The sequence below is a fragment of the Molothrus aeneus genome, chromosome 29 (genome assembly GCF_037042795.1).
Source record: "Molothrus aeneus isolate 106 chromosome 29, BPBGC_Maene_1.0, whole genome shotgun sequence".
NCBI classification, from domain to species: domain Eukaryota; kingdom Metazoa; phylum Chordata; class Aves; order Passeriformes; family Icteridae; genus Molothrus; species Molothrus aeneus.
In genome coordinates, this window is record NC_089674.1 from 4,813,760 (window position 1) to 4,833,006 (window position 19,247).

General features: G+C 43.7%; 1 protein-coding gene across 7 annotated transcripts in view; it reads right to left on the reverse strand.

Moving 5' to 3' along the window:
* Nucleotides 1-17,503, reverse strand: part of EBF2 (EBF transcription factor 2) — a 123,741-nt gene extending 106,238 nt beyond the window's left edge. For 6 of the 7 annotated variants that reach the window (XM_066567251.1, XM_066567247.1, XM_066567248.1 and 3 more), the window contains exons 1-6: nucleotides 17,373-17,503; nucleotides 15,002-15,158; nucleotides 13,961-14,024; nucleotides 13,657-13,712; nucleotides 13,213-13,286; nucleotides 7,318-7,386 (exon numbers count right to left, since the gene is read on the reverse strand). In XM_066567251.1, coding sequence (XP_066423348.1) covers nucleotides 7,318-7,386; nucleotides 13,213-13,286; nucleotides 13,657-13,712; nucleotides 13,961-14,024; nucleotides 15,002-15,158; nucleotides 17,373-17,503 — 551 coding nt within the window. The remainder of the gene's footprint in view (nucleotides 1-7,317; nucleotides 7,387-13,212; nucleotides 13,287-13,656; nucleotides 13,713-13,960; nucleotides 14,025-15,001; nucleotides 15,159-17,372) is intronic. The other variant, XM_066567249.1, reaches the window with a different exon arrangement.
* Nucleotides 17,504-19,247: the final 1,744 nt, after the last annotated feature.

The window sequence follows — 19,247 nt, forward strand, 5'->3', positions numbered from 1 at the left end:
ATTTTTATTGATGAGTGCAGATGGAGCCAGGCAAACACAGAGCCAAGGAGTGGAGCTGTGGAGATCCCATGTCACACACTGCTGCTCTACATACCCAGAATTTCTTCTGTGCTGTTTGCACAGTGAATTTATCTTCAACTTCTATTCCCAGAGGTGCTTTAGTCCATGGGAAACTTGTTCTCCATTCCCCTTTCCACTACTACCAACCTCATTGATTCCAATGGCTCCTTACTCTGCTCTCTGTCCTTCTGAGGTCAGCAGCCCCTTAACCTCCTCATTCACTGTTTGTGAGCAAAAACTGGACCAAATTCTCCCTATTTACAGGGAAAAGCCTCAATTTAAAAAGAAACAAGGATTCTCCTACACCATGTGTAAGCTTTACTCCCATCTTTGCATTGCTCATGCAGGATTTAGCCCCAGCACCATCAACATTTTTATCTCAACTAATCTAACAAGACTGGAATCCATCCATGCTTGTGTCCAGGATGCTCTAGAGCATCAGGGAAGTTTATCTGATTTATGCAGAACTGCTAAAATCCTTTGGGTCTTGTCTTCATTGGACTTATTTTCTTAAGGCTTCCAGGCAGTAGCAGAAATAGCTAGATTTTATTTTTTAAATTATATAAGGTGCCCTTGCTTAGGCTCAGCCATGTTTTCCTCACAGTTCTCAGATCAGGACATGAGCTAACTGTTCTGGTTACAGATTTAGTGGAACTGAAGTGATCAATATTGATGGGCACTCCCACACGTGTTCCCTCCAACACATCCCAAAAGGCATCTCTCTGTTTGGAGGGCAGAGATGCCCACAGTGACAGCACATGGCCAGGAGAAAATCTGCACAAAACAGAAATGGAAACAGGTGGAAATAAGGTTCCAGCTCTGTTTAATTCCCCAATAATCCGTGCTTGAAACCAGCAGTGATTTAAACCCATCTCATTTCTTGTTCCATTCCAGAAGCAGCAGCAACCAACAGTGCTGGGGGAGAGAAACTTTACAAATTGCACATCACCTGAGTATTTCCACACATCAGTTCTCAGCAACTGTGTCTTTCTGTTATCAGGGAAAGTCAGAAAATCACATACATAGTTTATAGTTAAACACAGACTCTGTGAATGGCTACAAAAATACAGGGACTGTGATGGGGGGAAAGGAGCAGAACCCAGGATTTCCACAGACCAAACCAGTCCATTCTTCATTTTTCCAGCACATTCATAAAGATATTTAAGCTTCTTCTGACTCACCAGCTTGCTGGAAAATCTGTTGTCTGTCAACATTAAATGAGAAAGATTAAATGACACAAGCTACTCTCCAGTTTAGTCTGTTTACAAGCTTTAAGTGTTTGCACACATCAAAGATTTCAAGATGTTTTGGACAGCAAACTAGTAAAGAATTTTCCTTTTGTCTGAAAGAAAGGAGAAAATAAAAAGAAACAAACAAATTAGGCACTAAGAGAACCACTTGTCAAATGGCTGGGATAGTGCAATTTTAAGTTACTGACTCCCCACAAACATCCAGTCTACTAAAAAATTCATAAAGAGACAGATGGCACAACAGCAGCTCTTTGCAGGAGAGCAGGGTTTAGCAGTGAACAAAGGACTTTGACTCCCTAGGACAAGGGGAGAGATCATTGTAGGTTTTGGGGGCTTGGAAGGGGGACTGGGGCACACAGGGAGCTGGGAAGAGCTCCTGCTTTCACCCCACAGCAGCAGCAGCAGATCCCAGACATTCCTTTTGCCTTGGCAGACTCACAAGGGCCACGGAGAACAGGGCAGAACAGGAACAATCAAACTCTGCCATGCAGATTAAATCCTCCTGGCACCAGGAATGTGAAAAATAAACCCGAAAACTCCTATTCAAAATAAACCCGAAAACTCCTATTCAGGGACCTGAAAGCGCTTTCCACAGCCAGGTAGTTGCTAATGCTTTGTATTAAGGGGGAAACTGAGGCACAGACTTATGTCACTAAAGGTGACAGGGCAACCCACTGTCAGTGGGAATTTGATCCAGGCCTCTCCAGTCCTGGGGTTCTGCCTCTGAGCATGAGGAAACATCCTTGTGTTACCCAGTGGGTTTTGGAATCACCTCAAAGGGAGGTGTAAGGGATAAAGTCCTTTTCAGGTGGCTGAGATGAAGAGAAAAGGAAGAAAAAAGAAAAGAAAGAAAAAAAGAAAAAAAATCCCAATCAAAAGTCTGCACTTATCTGAAGTTAGATCCTTCAAAATGAAAATTCATCTATGTGTTCTTTTGGGGTTTTTAGGGAGAGGGAAGTGGGCAGGGAGGGACACACACACACACAGAGAAGGTGTGAAGCCCATCCCTACTAATCCTGAAGTGATTTTTAGTGCCTGTGGGAGAGCTCAGCCCTCTGTCCCTGCAGCAGGGAGGGCAGGGCACCAGCAGGGAGGGAAACCCCCATCCCTGCACCTCAATTCCACGTGAAGGGATGGGCCCCATGGCACAGGGATGTCATCCAGGCCCTTCTGCGCCTTCCCAGAGAGGCTGACAAGTTGCCAGCTGTGCTCAGGCCTTGGCTTTTTGTTAAAGAACAGCTCCAAAAGCCTCATTTTTTCTCTTGCAGCATGTGGCAGCTGATCCATGCTGCCCTTCAGCACCCACCAAAGCAGGGTGCCCAGTGCTGAGCTGGTGCCATGGATGCTGACCCAGCTGGAGACACTGGACACTGGTCTCCATCCCAACCATCCACTCCAGTCCCCGCCATTGCCTCCCCAGCAACAATCACTATAAATAAATTAATAAAGCGTGCAACACACACCAGACCCTTCCCAGGACAATTAGGAACAGTTTAGGAAAAGGAGTTTAGTTAAAAGTAGAAGGAATTGGACCCAATGTCTCAGATTCTAAAAGAACCTGAGCTGAAAGACCTCATTCCATGAGCCCAGAGGGAGCACAGGACCATGGAGGCAGCAGCTGCAAGCAGCACAGGGTTTGTGCTCCCAGCTTTTCGTGCTGTTCTGAGAAGTTTCCCTTCTAGGAACAAAAAAATTCTGTCCCACCCTTGTGACACTGCATTTTTAATTGAATTAAGATGTTCATTTGAATGACATGAAATTTTCTTTTGACCATTTAAGAGGTTTCATTTGAATTACACATAAATTTCTTTTGACTGCTTCTCTCTATTAGAAAAGGGGTGGGGGGGAAGGTAAAAAACCAAAAAAGCAAATTTTTCAACTAAAAAACTCACACCAATTCTCCCCTGTACCACAGAGGCTTTAATTAAACCACAGCTTCAGTAAACTCAGTAAAGCATTAAGAGTAACAAGTACACAAAATAACCTCCTCTAAAGAGCTTGAATCTTCAAGAACACAAAGAAAACTAAAAAAAAAAATCAAAAGGTCATTGCCATTTGATGAATTTATATCCAAAATTACACAACTCACCTACAATGAGAGAGAAAATCTGCAGTAAAGTGATTAATTAAATTAATTTGCGTCTTCCACGACCTCTTAATCCTCATACCAAGGTTCTTTTTATTTGCATAGGCAAGGTAGGAAAGGCAACAAACTGAGTAATTCTAGCACAGGTGTAACAAAATACAGTTTCCAATTCAAAGTGCCATCTTCAAAGGAATGAGCTTCCACCCTTCCATCCAAAAGTTCCCCAGCACCTGCACCTCGTATCCCTGCCTGTAATTTCCATAAAGGAAACACAAAGTTCACTCTCCAATTTCAAGGAACTACCAGGAACATCAAGAACCAGCACTTCAGCCATGAGGGAAGGGGGAAAAAAGATAATATTTACATATTTGATGTCTCTTCAACCAACCAATTCCACAGATACCAACTTCCAAAGGCAAGCAGAAATCCAGGATGAATCCACCAGAGCTGGGATCCACCACAGGAACACCAGAACCAACTTAGCTCTCACTAATTCTGGTTGTGCACACAAAGTTAAAGCTTGCTGTGACATTTTGAGAACTGATTATGGCTCATGTTGTCCAAAACCTTGGAGTGCAAGTGCTTCTGGATTAAAAATGCAATCCCAGGTCCCTCCAGCCCTGTGCTCCAGTGGAATTCCCAATTTTGGACTCCTGCAGCACTGCAGGATCTGAGCTGTGCCATCCCTGTTAAACCAGAGGCATCACTCTGAAATCCAATTCTGTCCAGAGTTACACTGGATTTCTGGCTCAGAACATCACAGGAACCAAAATGTTCCAATGTATCCTGCACACCTCTGCCAGCAGGAGAGGGCACACACTGCATTTCAGTGGAGAAGTTCCCTTTCATATGGAAACGTTCTCATTTCTAAGAGGGAGTGGAAAAATAACTGCAAGGGCCTTCGGATCTAAATCCAGTCCCCAGAGCAAAGGTCACTGCAAAAATGTTTTATTCAGCATCAGAACTTTTGGAATTCTTTCAAGGAGAAGAAAAAACCCAACAACAACAACAACAGGGCTGACATTTTTTTCCCACTGAACTATTTCTTGCTTTTCAAACAGGGTTACAAGTCCCCAGGATTTGGTGAACACCAGTGAATTGTGTCTCCCTCCAGCACACAGCAGGTAAAAAAGTGGGGAGAGAAACAAATAAAGGGGAAATCACTATATTGATGATGGTCTTACAGTTGAACTCAATGATCTTAGGGACTTTTCTAATCTCAAAGATTCTGGAATTTTATTCCATGGAAATGCTGATTCACTTTGCCCACACTGCTTAGGCAGAGCTCTGTACAACACAAAGATGTTTTTGCAATTCTCCTCTCTCCATTTTCCTTTTTTCCCTTCTCCAGAGACATGAGACAGTGTTACAGCCAGGTTGGTACCTGGCAGATTTTTACATTGACCTATCATTTCACACCAGGGAAAAACACCTGTATTTCAATCACTATTTAAAGAAAACCTGTAGTTCATTTTAAATTAACAGCAACCCACCATGAAGGCATCACTGAGCTGAAAATAGCACCATATTTATTGATCCACATGGCTGCAAGGTGCACTTCAGAAATTATATTCCACCTGCTGCCAAGTCCCTAAGCAGAGGAGTTTTCCTTTAAAGAAGCTATAGAAAGACCCTCTAAATAAATCAAAGCTGCTGTCCAGCTAGTCCAGAGCACACAGGACTCTCCTTGTTTGAAAGATAATAAAAAATGACCCCACAGGGTACATTTTAGAGGAGTGGAGAGTGCAGTTCAGCTCCTGAGCTGTTGTACTTTGGTGCTGTGGAGGTGTGTGAGGATGACAGATGAGCCAAGGATTTCTCTGTGCACAGACAGGCACAGCACAGCTCTGTGGCTTTATTTGCATTACATGTGCTGATGGAGATGTAGCACACAGGATTATCCCTCACTCCTCAGGCCCTGCTTCGCTGGGTGAAGAGGCGGAACAGAAATAAATAACTGTGCAGAAATAACTCTGCCAGAAGGAGGAGTCACTCTCTTGATGCTGCACCACCAGTTAGTGGTACAAAAAAGAAAAATATTTCGCTTTGAGTTTTGCTTCTTTCAGCAAGCCAAGCCTCCTCCAGACAGCAGGGCAGAGCTGGGATAAATTCTTCTCTCTGTGGCCTAAATCTGATTTAGTGACTGCCTTTAACTGAATGGAGCAGCTTTATCAGGCTGCACCCCTGATTGATTTCCCTCACCTACCCTCACTGAGCTCCAGAGTTCACCTGGAATGGAGACACACACACAGAAAGGGAAGAACCAACACACAAAAAGGAGCTGCCAGACTGAGCCTGGAGGAGGCTTCCATGCCAAGGGAATGTCTATTGCTCTTAGCAGGGCAGGCAGGAAAAAGGTTCTGGGCTCAGAACAAATTAGGAGAGGTCTAGACAAAGTTAGGAGAGGTCTTAGAGCAAAGTAGAAAAGGTTGGGACTCACTGAGCACAACAGGTGATTTGTGATGCACGTTTTACACACAGTTGATAGAAAGAAAAACCCTCTCCTTTCTCACAGTTTCCATTTCATTTTACATCAGCAGATCCCAAAGCCCCCCAGGAAACATCAGAGTCTTCACTTTGCATGAGGATAAGCAGCTGGCTCAGGATTACAAATTCAGCTGGGGTAGGAACTGTCCCTGTCAAGGTCTCAATCCAGGGGCAAATCCAGGGCCTTCCATCCTGAGCTGCTTCCCAGAAAATTCAGACTTCAGGCTGGAAAGTTCCCAACTGCACATTCATACCAAGCATCAACACAGCCAAAAATAAGCTCGAAATTTCATAGGAAAGGTCAAGATGGCACATCCAGGACTTCTGCTCCCCAAAGAGCCCATTTCATTGCTCTGGATTGCTCTGGCCCCAGCCACAGCTTGTGAGCACAGAATTAAAAGGCAAAACTATGGGGGGTAAAGGGAGAAGGAGAACCCATCGCCTCATCAGAGTTCCAAAATTATTTAGATTAACTCTGTGATTAAAAAAAAAAAAAAAAAAAAGAAAATTATTGCAGATCTTTATTCAAACCAGCTTTACTGCTCTGAATGCCAAAACAAGTCCACCAGAAATACTGTGACAAATAAAGCTCATTAGGGAGGAGATAGAACAGGCCAGACACAGGCAGACAAAAACTGGCTCTAAAATCAATCCACTCCACCATCAGCTCTCTTGTAGCATCTGCTTCAGGGAAAAGGAACCCTTTAACACTTACTACAGAATAATCTGGGGGAAAACATTTTCTTGCTGGCTTTTCCTCATTTACTGTTCCCCTTCTGGAGCCCTTGTATGTGTGCTCCTTTCTGAAGCAGCTCTGCCTGGTTTTGTTTCCCTGTCTGAGCCTTGCTGAACTCCAGATTTCAAACCCTTCCATGTCAGTGAGTTCCACAAGGAAGTTTTCTAAGCTCCCCCAAATACACACAATTTTTACAGTGCCACTTCATGGTTTAACAAACTGCTGTTCTCCCCATTTATGTTATTGACCTAAAAACTAGCAACAGAACCTAAACCTGGAACCGAAACTGAGGGATACACAAAGCTGTTCTACATAAAATTGCTCACAATCCCAAACCTGTCAGATTTAATGTTGCATTTTTGCCTTTCTAGCCCTCCCTTTCTCCCCACATTTCTACAAAAATATTGCTCTTTTGTTAAAGAACATTAGTGAAGCTGCCAGGCTGCTCAAAGCTTTATCTGTCTCAGTAATCCAGTTGGATCCCATCCCTGGTGAGGAGAGAATGTTCCAGGTGCACACATGAAATATTTGGTCACAATAAAAACAGAATTTCATTTTAAAAATAAACATAAATTTTGTCAAGGTCCCCAAATGGCAGACATCAACAAGTAACCAGTGAGAAACAATCTCTGATGATTCAAAGTGAAAAACAACAATTTTGGGATGCTTTTGCAGGAAAATGGGAATTCATCTCCTACCTGTCAATGATCACAGGGTCAGATGGAGTCTCATTTCTGTTGCCACAGCTTTTCTTCTCACAGCACCGACTGGAGAGGGAAAGAAAAGCAAAATTAAAGAACCAGTGGGACAGTTGAGAGCAAAGAGCCAGCTCAAAGTCTGTCAGAAAACCTTCAGCACTCCATATATGCCTGGAAGGGTAAAAATTCTGCTTTCCAGAAGGGAAAATTAAAGGAATTGGGTGCCTAAGTCCTGGCTGGTTCAAGCTGGAGTTTAGCACTTAGCTCCCTGTAATCTATTCTGAATTACCCAGCCAAAAATGAACAGCAATATGGCCACACTTGAGACTGAGGTGATATTCATAGAGGTCTAATAAGTGATTAACAGATGTCATAATGTCATTACAGGCAGAACCAAATGGGTTATGTGGGGTTAAAAGTCCATCGAAAGGTGTTAGAACTGACTATAAGCAACCTAATGGTTTGGTATATTCCAATAATATTTTTTATATTAATGTATTTTTTTATTATTAAATATCTAAGTTTTATATGGTTACTGAAAACTTCAGCACTCCATGAAAAGCCAGAAACTGAACATATTTAGATCCTACAAAGGATCTGAAGAGATGTTTTCCAGGTTGGCTTTTTCAATCCCTTTGCAATTGCTTCAGTGATAAACCCTTAAGACTAAGTATTAATTTATACACATTCAGTGGTAATATTAATTATAATAAATAATACTAAAATTTTTAAAATCAATAGACAGCATTCTATCATATCATTATTTCCATTGATATAATCACTGACATGGGTGATGCTCCTGCACACACAGTGGCTGAGTACCAGGAGTTAAACAGACTTTAAAAACAGTCCTTGCTCTGAAATCCTCACTTTTAATCATCTGAAGCAACAGAGAAGATTTAAGCTGTTTTCATGCTCAGGTTTTTTGTTCCAGTCAAAGCCAACATGGGACAGGGTGGATGGACATACCCAAAATTTCAAAAGTCTTTATCAGAAGTCCCACATCCCTCAAAAGTCACCAGATCAGATGCCTTTCTAGAAGATATTTTCCAAATTTTGCAGAGGTTTCTGTTCAAATTTACACACATGGGATGAAGGAATTTTGGTGGGTTTTTGTACAGGGGTGCTGAATACATCTGCAAAATTCTCAAGCATTCTGAGTATCAGAGCTTACCAATTGGGGAGCAATTCCAAGCATAATAAGATTTTTTTTTAAGTAAATAAATAAATACTAAAATAAGAAATAAATAAAATACTTTAATTCATTAAAGGCAGAATAAAATATTAAAGTGGGGATTTTTTTCTTTATATGCCTAATATTTAATTATAAATGCCTAAAATGAGCATTTAGACAAAAAACCCTCTTTCAGCTATGAAAAATCCCAACATTTCCTCCAGTTTCCAGGAAGTTCCTGCTCTGGGGCTGGAATTGCCCATCCACATGATCTGGAAGGAACAGATCTATTTGAATAACAGCTCTAACTGTTTCAACATTCCTACATTCCCCTTGCCTCAAACCTGCACTTATTCATCGATGCTACTCCTTTTAAAATAAAAGGATACACTAAATATTTAAAAATCCCTGGGGCAGTCCCTGTAGCTGCTGTAAATTGTCATGGCTCCATCGACTTCAGTGCAGCTCTGGTAATTCACACCAGCACAGAACATCACCCTCCCTCCCTCTCCCAACTTTATTTTAAGTGCATCTTTTATGGATTTCACTGCCTAATCAGAGTTTAGAAAGAATGGAGTATTTTTTATACCAGGAGCCAAGATGGGAATGCTTTCTAAAGGAAAAAATTATAATAAACCCCCCGAAAAAGCAGAAAATCCTCTCAAAGGAACGTCAGTTTGGGATGTACTTTGACATGTCCAGTATAGCAACACATGGAAAAATAACATTTGGAATAAAATCTTTGCTGCTTTACAGGCCATTATAATAAAGCAAAAAATAAATTTCTGTAGTGATTCAAGGGATGGTGGCACTTCTTGACAGAGCATTTTAGGATGAATTCTGAGAGACTGAGCACAATGTGGCTGGGTTCAGAGGCAAGTGCATCTTGTTTTATTTCTATATCCACTGTTATTGCAGTTCTGAACTTTGTGTTTGTAATATTCAAATATTTTCCCTCTAAAACTGTGGCTTGCAGCGGAAGTTCTCCAAATAATTCACTGATATCTACATGCCTATCACAGTTGGGGAAAGATCTTTGTAAGTGATAGACTTTTTCCACTTTGACCGTGGTATTTTCTGAGCCCAAATATATGAAAAAAAATCTTGATGAGGGAGAAGAGCCACTTCCAGTGAAGGAATTACTGTTTGCACATAAATCAGATTGGGACTGAGGATGTCTCAGCCCAACAGTATAGCAAAAATACCTCTTAAATCTTTAAATCCCCATTTCCAAGAGTTTCACCCCATATCCAAGCAGTAGCATTTCCACTTGGTTGGTTTCACAAGTGCTGTCTGTAACAAAATTGACTGGTTCCAATTTCAGTCCAAGCCAAAACCCCCAAACGCTGGTGGTCCACGATCAAGCCTTCAATATTCTCTTCAAGCAAATTATTGGCATGACTTCACCAACATTTACATTTCTGCTACAGTGTTGGGCTGGGAACACACTTTTAGAGATGCTCATTTGCTTAAGACAAGAATATCAAGGCTTAAGATGATTTTCCATATCTTTTGTTGTAATATTTTCTCCTCTAGTGAGATCTACATGGTGAAAATGATGGTTTATGTTAAGAATGGTCCAGAAAAAACTAAAACCAAACCCAGGAAGTTCCCAGGGAACAACCCCAGCCCTACAAACTGAGCAGCCCAGAAACCCCGTGCCAAAGCCAAACTTCCATCCTTTCCCCTCCTCGCACTTGACTAAAATGGTTTTAAAATTCATCCCTCAACTTCCCTCCCCTCACCCCAACACAAAAAAAAAAAAAAAATTAAAAAAAAAATCTGTCTCTAATTTCAAACTCAAATAAGCTCACAGCATGGTGGCCTTTGTTTTGTTTTCTTCTGCCCAACTCCTCCCTGCAATTGCATAACAAAAGTGTCTAAATTCACACCATCTGGCCGATAAAGACACGGGCCCCAGTGGCCGCCTGGCCCAGCTGATTAGAGCTCCCATCTAGTCTGAGCCTTGTGGCGAAAGTCACAGCTGTGGGGCTCACTCCACTCAATACAACTCTGTTATTAGCCAGCTGTAGACCCTGAGACTACTTCTGTTCGAATTATAATACCTTTTAACCCTCTGAGCATTGAGGGCGTAGGGGGTTGCTGGCAGCAGCATAACAACGAGTTTCCTCTTAGTGGATAATTGGAAGAAAAGGAAGAAGATGGGGGGGGGGGGAGTTATTCCAGGAGAGGAAAGTGTTTTACCTTGATTTCCAGCCCTCAGGATGTTTGATTCCACACAAACACACCTAATAGGAACTGTTCCTATTACGCCATAAGAAGCAAATGGGAAAAAATTCAGATTGGAAATGAATAAATGGAGGCTTGCACTGGAAGCCCTGAAAGCACTAATTATTGAGAGCTGGACTTTCAATGGCTGTGACAGATTGGTGCAGCCGTATCAATATTTAGACAACTTTCCTGCTAAGCAGGCATCTGTCACCGTCTGAGGGAGAGACGGGCACTTTCCGAGGAGCTCATCTCCACACAGCAAAAAATATCTTCATGTGTGGTTATGTACAGAAAAATCCCCCCTAAAAAACCCTACCTTCAACTAGGGAGGACTGGAAGAGGAGCAGAAAGACAGACAGACCCTTCTTGTTTTCCTTTTCAGAAGCAGTAGGCATCAATTTCGACAGCAGAGTGGGTACAGTGCATTAAAATTTTATGTACTGTTCCTAATGCAAACTAAACTAGAGGCTTTAAAAATTGATGCTGCCACTTAAGCAGCACACAATGAGGAAGATTTGATTATTGTACTTAAAAGAAATAAAATAAAATGTCAAGTTTAACTAGAGTTGGAGCCATTCCCCTGGCATTATTCAAAGTGATGTGTGTAATGCCTCTTCAGAATACACAGCGTCCTGCTCAGAGATACTTCAGGAAAACACGACATTTAAAATCAAATGTCTTCATTAGGTTACAGAGTGCTTTTGATTCCCTTCACTAATCTGTGTTTTACATGGGAAGGACGTCCCTGAGTTGTAATTCTTCCTTGGTTAATCTATCAAGCAGCAGAGCTGAGAATAATCAGAATAATAGCTGAGATTTGTGCAATGCTACCTTAAATCAAGCACAGAGGAGGTTCACAGGAGCTCAGAAATATCAAAGTTGAGCAGAGCATTTGATACCATAAAGGCAGGGAGAGGAAGCAGGGGGAAAGCCCAAATTAATTTTAAATCAAACATGTCCATTTGGATGAGAAGGTGCTGAAATACTTGAACTTCCAAATCAGAACTGCGCTCTGTGCAGGGAGAGTGGAGACAAGAAATGGGCTCACTGCTCTTATGTTATCACAAACCACAACCCAATTGCACAAGAAATCAGACTTTTCTTCTCTAATTTTCACTAGTTATAGTGAAACCTTCCAATAGCATGGATGGATATATATATATATATATATACACATAATTATATACACAAGTTCTAAATGTGCCAGAAAGTCCCTTATACACCTTTGATCTTTGCCACTACATCACCAGACCCTTGTAAAGCCCACCCAGTGCAACCCTTGTATGTGATATACATTGTGTTTGGGCATAAATATGAAAATACTGGTCGAAAGCTAATTTTCTTCATTAAGGAGAGCTACACTCAACAGAGAAATAATACATTTGTTTCATACTGAATACCTGATTCATATTCTGTTAAAAAGTAACAGAATTGTTGACATAATTAAGTACTGAAACTAAGACTTCCCCTTGATAAAAATTCTGTCCAAATAAGCTTCTCTCACTGCTACATTAACTTAAAAAGGGTACTTTAATTAAAAAAACAACAATCAGGTACCAAGCTGAGCCATTAAAAGAAATAACATTGAGTCCACCAGCTTAACCCTCTCCCACTGATACAATAAATCACAAACTGCGTATAATAAAGGTCACGAATGGGTTTTGTCTCTTGTTTTATGAACGTTCTATGCACATTTTAGCACATTTTAATACAAGAACATTGACTGTTTGCATTATTATATGTATTGAAAAAAAATTTAATTACCCGAGAACAGGAAAAGTAATAAGTTACCATGGAAGCATGACATACATACATAAGGTACATGTAAGTTCAGACTTATACAAAAGTTATTAAAAACATCCTCAAGTCATTTCACCCTCTAATTTATAAATTTAAATGCTAAAAATAGTGTCCTTTTTTTTGTTTTAATTAAAAAGTAGAAGGCCCCTAAATATTGTTCACATGTAGAGAAAGGAAGGGTTTGAGGGTTTTTTCTTGTGGGGTAGAACTGCCCAAAATTAAAGAACATTAATGATGCCACTTTAATTGAGAAAATGAAAATATTTCACCAAAGGAAATTGCATTAAGAACATCCTGCAGTTTCCAGGCAAAAATATATAAATTAAACTTCTCATTCTCATAAGGTGAGCAGAAATTTTATGAACAATAAGCATATAAAAGTCTTGATTTAAACAACACATGCAAAGGCCTACTTTAAACAAAAATAGTGCAGCTGTGGTTGCTGAATCTCCTTCAGGAAAAATTAATAGCAAAAAAATAGGAAACCTCCCCCAAATATCTGTTTTGAACCCAACAAGCATTACCCACATAAAGAGAAAGTCTTCCTACACAAAGACCCTCTCTGAGCCAGCAACAAAATAAACAAACAACAAAATCAAAATCTCCCTACTTAAAATTTCCTTGGAGAGGCTCTTCCAACATTTTGGGAAGCAAAGCTCACAAATGATGTGGTAATCAAGTCATCTTACCTGCACATGACTTCGTGGGTGAGCAACACTCTGCACATCTCGGGGTTCTTGTTCTGGCCTTCGTAAGTTATAGGCTACAAAAATTGAGAGAAGGGGTAAGCCAGGAACATCGGGGGTTATTTATTCCTTGGAATCTTCAGATGTGAGGGGAAGGGATTTTACCACTGCTCACCATCACCTGCAAATAAACATCTTCCCCTTTATGTGCAGGGAAAACAGCTTTACATAAATATTGCTACAAAGTGGATAAAAACCAACAGTCCCCAGAGGGAAAAAAAAGAGACTTAAGAGCACAATTTTCAATTACTCTCCAAAACAGGTCTGCAATACAGCTGAGCAAGAGACCAAAATGAAACAGAGAAGGAAAAACATGCAAGGAAATGTTGAGCAAACAGGAAAGATGAGGTGGGACAGGACAGCATGGCACAGATCAGCCCTGCTCACCTGCTTGGTGACAGAATCAATGAGCCTCACATAGAGATCCTGTTCTGTCCTGACACCTAGAGCGAGGGAGAACAGGGATAAATAACATTCCACAGGCATCTTGCCGTAAGAGCAGCAGAACCAGCCCAGCCAGTGCCGTATCGGACACCCTCGGCACCGCAGGTAGTTCTGTTTCCCAAGCCCATCCCTGAACTGAAGGGGCCTCATGCAAGGGAATTTCAGTATATTTTGGAAACCACAGCACCTACAGCCAGACCCTGCCTCGCTGCACAGCCCCCAGGAGGTGCCAGGGAAGGGCACTCACCATTGCTGTAGAGGAGCTGGAGTTTGTAGTGTGTGCCATTGTTCGTCTTCTCGTTGCCTTGCTCCTGAAAGGGAATTTGAAAAAACGGGGGGGGAAAAATCCTTCCAGAACTTACACTAGGCACATTTAAAATGCAAGAGCTGATAATCATGATGGAAGTGACAACAAAGTTGATTAAAATTCCAAGAGGTGAATCCACTGATTGGGATGTATTAACCTTCCGAGTGACCCAGGACAAACTACAAAATATTCCTGACATCTTTTCCTGTAGGAGTTCAAGAACTTCTTTCCCTCTTTTATTTGCCATTATGCTCTCAACTTTTTCAAGGGAATACATTGAGAAGAATTTGTGCATTTCAAATAATTCAATATAAAGCAGATTGACACCAGGAAAACACAATGGCTTTTGATTTTACTGTGATCATTGCTTTTCAATAGTGTTACTTTGGCTCAAAATTGATATTTATTTCCTGAAGGTTGTGTTACAGGGATATTTCTTATGTCCTTTTTTAATATAATTTCCTGTAAAATAATTATTTATGATTCACAGTTCAAAAAAATCTTGTTCATGGCTAAGAAAATAACTGAAAAAATGCAAAGTGGTCAAGACATGGAATTAAAATCCAAAAGCAAATGCTTTTCAAGTCCTGCCATTGACTTTGGAGCCTTAGGAAATACATATAACCACACTCAACAATAATCTGACATATTTACAGGTCAGATTCCACTTCTGTTTGGGTACTAATAAAACCTGGCAGATGTGGTAGGTAAAAAAAGCTAAGTGCATTTATCCCACATGAATTTTATTTATTTTAGTTTTAGTGGGTGAATGAAATTCATGATACAGAGCAGAAGCTTCCAACCCTTTTTAACTACAGCAGCACACACAGGGTTACAGCTCTACCACAGCACCTGAACCTTGACCAAACCATGTTATATTTTTTTAGGGACAACAGGTATTAGAAGCTGGCAGCTCAGTGGGGGGAGAAGATCAAAATTGGAGAGGAAAAGAAGAAGAAGAAGAAGAGTAAGGAGCCTTACTTTATCATTTTCTACAAAGTCCACAAAAGCTGTCCTCTCTATTTCCACGGGCTGCCCCTGTCTGTCGTAGAGAGCCAGAACAAAGTGAAAGAAATTGGATTTCCTCAAGTTGGAGGGTGGCTGCTTTTCAAAGTGGGCTCTGGACAAAGCTACTCCGCTGTGGAGGAAACACACGGGATGGGGTGAGGGGGGAGAGACAAAGACATTACCAGGTTGTGCAGCAGTAACGGCAAAACAACAACAGCAAAGGCAGAGCACGCCCGGACGGTCCCTGCCAGCGCCGGGCGGCAGCCGGGGCCGTGGGCACCGGAACCCCAATTTCGGCGTGGCCCCGCTCCCTGCATACCCCGGGACCGGCTGATTTACAGAGAGGGGTTAGTGCTAAAGGAAGCGAGTGTTTTCCTTCCTCCACTTCTTTCCCTGCCTGTCACCGCTCCTTGCTGGAATGCGGCAGGGTGGGAAGTGCTCTAACGTGTCAGAGGGTCTGGAAGTGCTCTTTGCACATCCTGGTCCTGGTCCCTTTTCCTGGAGGAGAAAACAAGCGACCCTAAAAATCTTTCCTACGGGCAGGATGTCAACTCGGGGACACCTCGTTTGGGTCAGAGACAACGACTTTCGAGCAGAGCAGCCACTTCCCTCGGCTGCGAAGTTTGACTTTAGTCACTGACTTGAACTGATTCCTATGAATTGAATCTCCGACTTAAACTGAAAGAATTTAGTCCCGGGTTAGCAAGCCCTTGAGAAAATCTTGTCCCTGACTGCAGAAAATGTTGTGATGTTTCCCACGCATTTCCCGGCTTCGAAAGATTCAAACGCTTCTGTTTATCCACGATATCCCTGACTGCAGCTTTATTTCTTTGTCAAATTAGTTGTAGTTCCCTCTCCCTAAAGCCAATTTCTACTTACTGAGAAGAAAATAGGTGAGTATGAGCACCTCCAAATTACTTAATAGACAGATTAAGTCTATGTGCCAGACTAGTTAGGAGTTGGACAGCTTTGGGTTTTAGTCCCCAAAATAGATTCACGGCACTGGCAAAAGTATTTGACTCTTTCAGAGCACTACAGATGTTTCCCTGTGTTTTCCTTGCCAATGAGGTACGGTGTGAAATCACCACATCCGCCACAACTGCACCTAGCTTGGGGATTCCTCTCATTCTGCGTGTAAAAATTGGGATTTATTGGTTTGTTAGGAATATCTGGAAGAAAAACCTGGCGATGCCAGCAGGCAGCACAACACAGCTGCATCTCCACCGCTCCTGTGAATTGGAGTCTTGTCAGGAGCTGTTTCCTTTTACTTTCAGTTTCCTCGAGGATAAACCTCTTCCCCCTCAACCGTATTTATTAAACACTCTATCGACATTCATGAAACTCTGATAACTCCTCCCATGGTGCTTGGAAAACCTTGCTGCCAGATCAGGCCATGGGTGGGGGCATGGATGTACTATTTCTAAAACATCTGCTTCATCTGAAGTCCCCTCTGCTGTTTCATGCCTTTCACCTTGTCTCTAATACTAAATAAAATCCTGCTTACTCCCGGGGTTCCCAATTTAGTTTTGCCCGACGCTACTACTTTCTTAATTTTTTTTTAAGTTATCCAGAGAGCAAGAGGGAAAAAAATTACCCTAAAGAGTTTTAATCATCTTACCCCTAACGGGAAGAGACAGGGATAACTGTCCTGTGCCGACTTGGCTGGGAAGAGAAAATAAAAAGGGGGCGTAAAAGGGTGATAACCCGCCCAAACAAGTAGAAAGCGAACAGCCAGGCCCCAATTTCGGGATGTTCAGAGCCATCTCAGCTCAGCAGAGACCTCTCGGACGCTCGGGCAGGTGCTCCAGGCGGGCAGGCACGGGATGGCCACGGGGATCCGGGGTGCCGGTGCCCTCCCCTGCCCTGAAACCACGGCTGACGATTTCGGCAATGCCCACCGTGAATTAAGCAAAACAAGATGGGCCGGGGGAGCTCGGGTTTGACATCTGCATTTAAGTTAATTCTAACTTGGTCCCCTTCTGTTTGGCTGTCTGGCCGAGCAAGCAGGGAGAAGTACCCTGGATCGCTGGGAACAACCAATCCAGAGCCCCGCACATCTTCCTGGGGCAGAAAATAAAAGGGTGATCCCGTCTCGCTGTCATCTGAGCCCCGCACTGGGTTTTAGGACTCCTGATGCTCCCCGGTTTTGGAGCGCTGCTGCCTAGCTCTAGCTCCAACCTTCACTTTTTGCTGACTGGAGGAGACCGGGAGGAGGACAGAGAGGAAAAAAATAAATTTAATATCAAGTGCTAGCAACGGGGCATAATGAAAAGATTTGCTAAAAACAAACAAACAAACAAACAAACAAGCAAGGATAAAGTGGGAGAGAAATAGTCACGGTTACCTTTGTGCTGCTACGTTTGCATCCACAACCCCAACGTTTCTGACCCAGGACCTGACGGAATCCATCTCAGAACCTAGAGATTTATCTTTCAGAATTGGTCCTCTTCCTAAAGTATCTTGAATTCCAAACATTTAAAAAGTCTATGCAAACTAGCAACAGTTTCCTTTTGGGAGATAAGGGAGAAGGAAAAAAAAGAAAAACAAGACGACGCAGCCTTTGAATCTGACACACAAATCCCAGGAAAGTGAAGTTCAGCTTTAAAACCAACTTCTTCTGCTTTTTAACGTTTCGTGTTTTTAACGCCTTCAAACGGGGAAGAAAGTTTTTCCTCTTGCCAAGTAGAAGTTACGCTGATTCAGTCTCGCCTGGTATCATCATCCTTCACACGCAGACGAGGGAGCCGCATCCAGAAACCGATCGCCGCTAACGAGGATCACCTGTTCCTCAAACAGACAACGGGGAGAAGGATTGATTGCTGCCTAATCCAGGAAGAAGGAAGGAAGGAAGGAAGGAAGGAAGGAAGGAAGGAAGGAAGGAGGAAAAGCCACGAGCCGTGGGGTAAATTGCAGAAGCGAGGCAGCCGCGGAGCTGGAGCGCGGCCGGTCCCGCCCGGCCCTTCCCGCGCGCCATCAATGGTTACACGGGCGGCGCGGGGGGCGGGGCCCAGGCCACATAAGGACATCTCATTTGCATCTCGCACCGCCATTGGCCGAATGGCGAGGCCGCGCCCCGCCCCCGCGCGGCTCCGGGGTGGAGGGAGCGCGCCCGGGCAGGGGAAGCGCGGGGCTGTCGCGATGGGTCTGTCGCGATGGGGCGGTGGGGATGGGTTATGGTCATAGCCCGGCAGCCCCACAGCGAGCGGTGCTGCCCCAGACCGTACAAACAGTGCCAAAGCAGCGGGACCGGGCTGGAAACAGCGCGCCCGCCGCACACCCTGGCACAGCTGGAGCACGGGCAGGGGAACCGCGAGTTTATCGTGATGGGTTTATCGCCACAGGCCGGCAGCTCCACACCAAACGGTGCTGCCCCAGACCGCACAAACTGCACTAAAGCTGCGGGACTGGGCTGCGAGGAGCACGCCCGCCGCCGGCCTCGCGGCTGCCGAATTCCGGGCAGGGGAGCAGCGGTTTATCATGCCGGGCTATTGCGATAGGTTATGGCCAGGGACGGCAGCCTCACACCGAGCAGCGCTGCCCCAGACCGCACAGAGTGCGCTGAAAGCGTGGGGCCGGAGCGGGAGGAGCGCGCCCGTCCCGGGACAGGCGGAGTCGGGCACGGGAGCCGCGGCTTCATCGCGGGGTCCCGGCAGCCTCGCCCCGACCCGTCCCGCCCCAGAACAGCCAAACTGCGCTGAAAGCAGCGAGCTCTGTCCGTCTGACCGCGCTGCGCTGGCACAGCCGCCGCACGGGCAGCGGCCGCTTCGCTCTCAGGCGCGGGATTTAAAATGAAAAATTGCCCAGAGGGAGAGAAATGGGTCTGGGGGAGGATGGAGGCAGAGGCTGCCTGCGGGGCAAGAGCCAGCCCAAGACTGCCAGGCACCCAGCAGACTCCAAAGTTACACCCTGAGAGCTGTCAGGTCTCACCTTAAAACTTTTTCTAACATCCCATGTAGGCAGCATTTCCCATTAAAGAAACCGGAGCTCTGCCCAGCCCGGCCCGCGGTGACCCGAGACCATACCTACGTCTGCATTTATTTTAGTTTATTTCTTAAAACTGCCCTGCCTTGGCGATATTTTCCTCCTGGCCCTTTTGTATTCTGATCTGTGTACAGATCTGCCTCTGAAATCTATATAGCACCAACGCGAAAACAGATTTCAAGACAATGAATGCAAATCTGTGCTCAGAGACCATCTGCCAGATGAGGGAATCAGATGT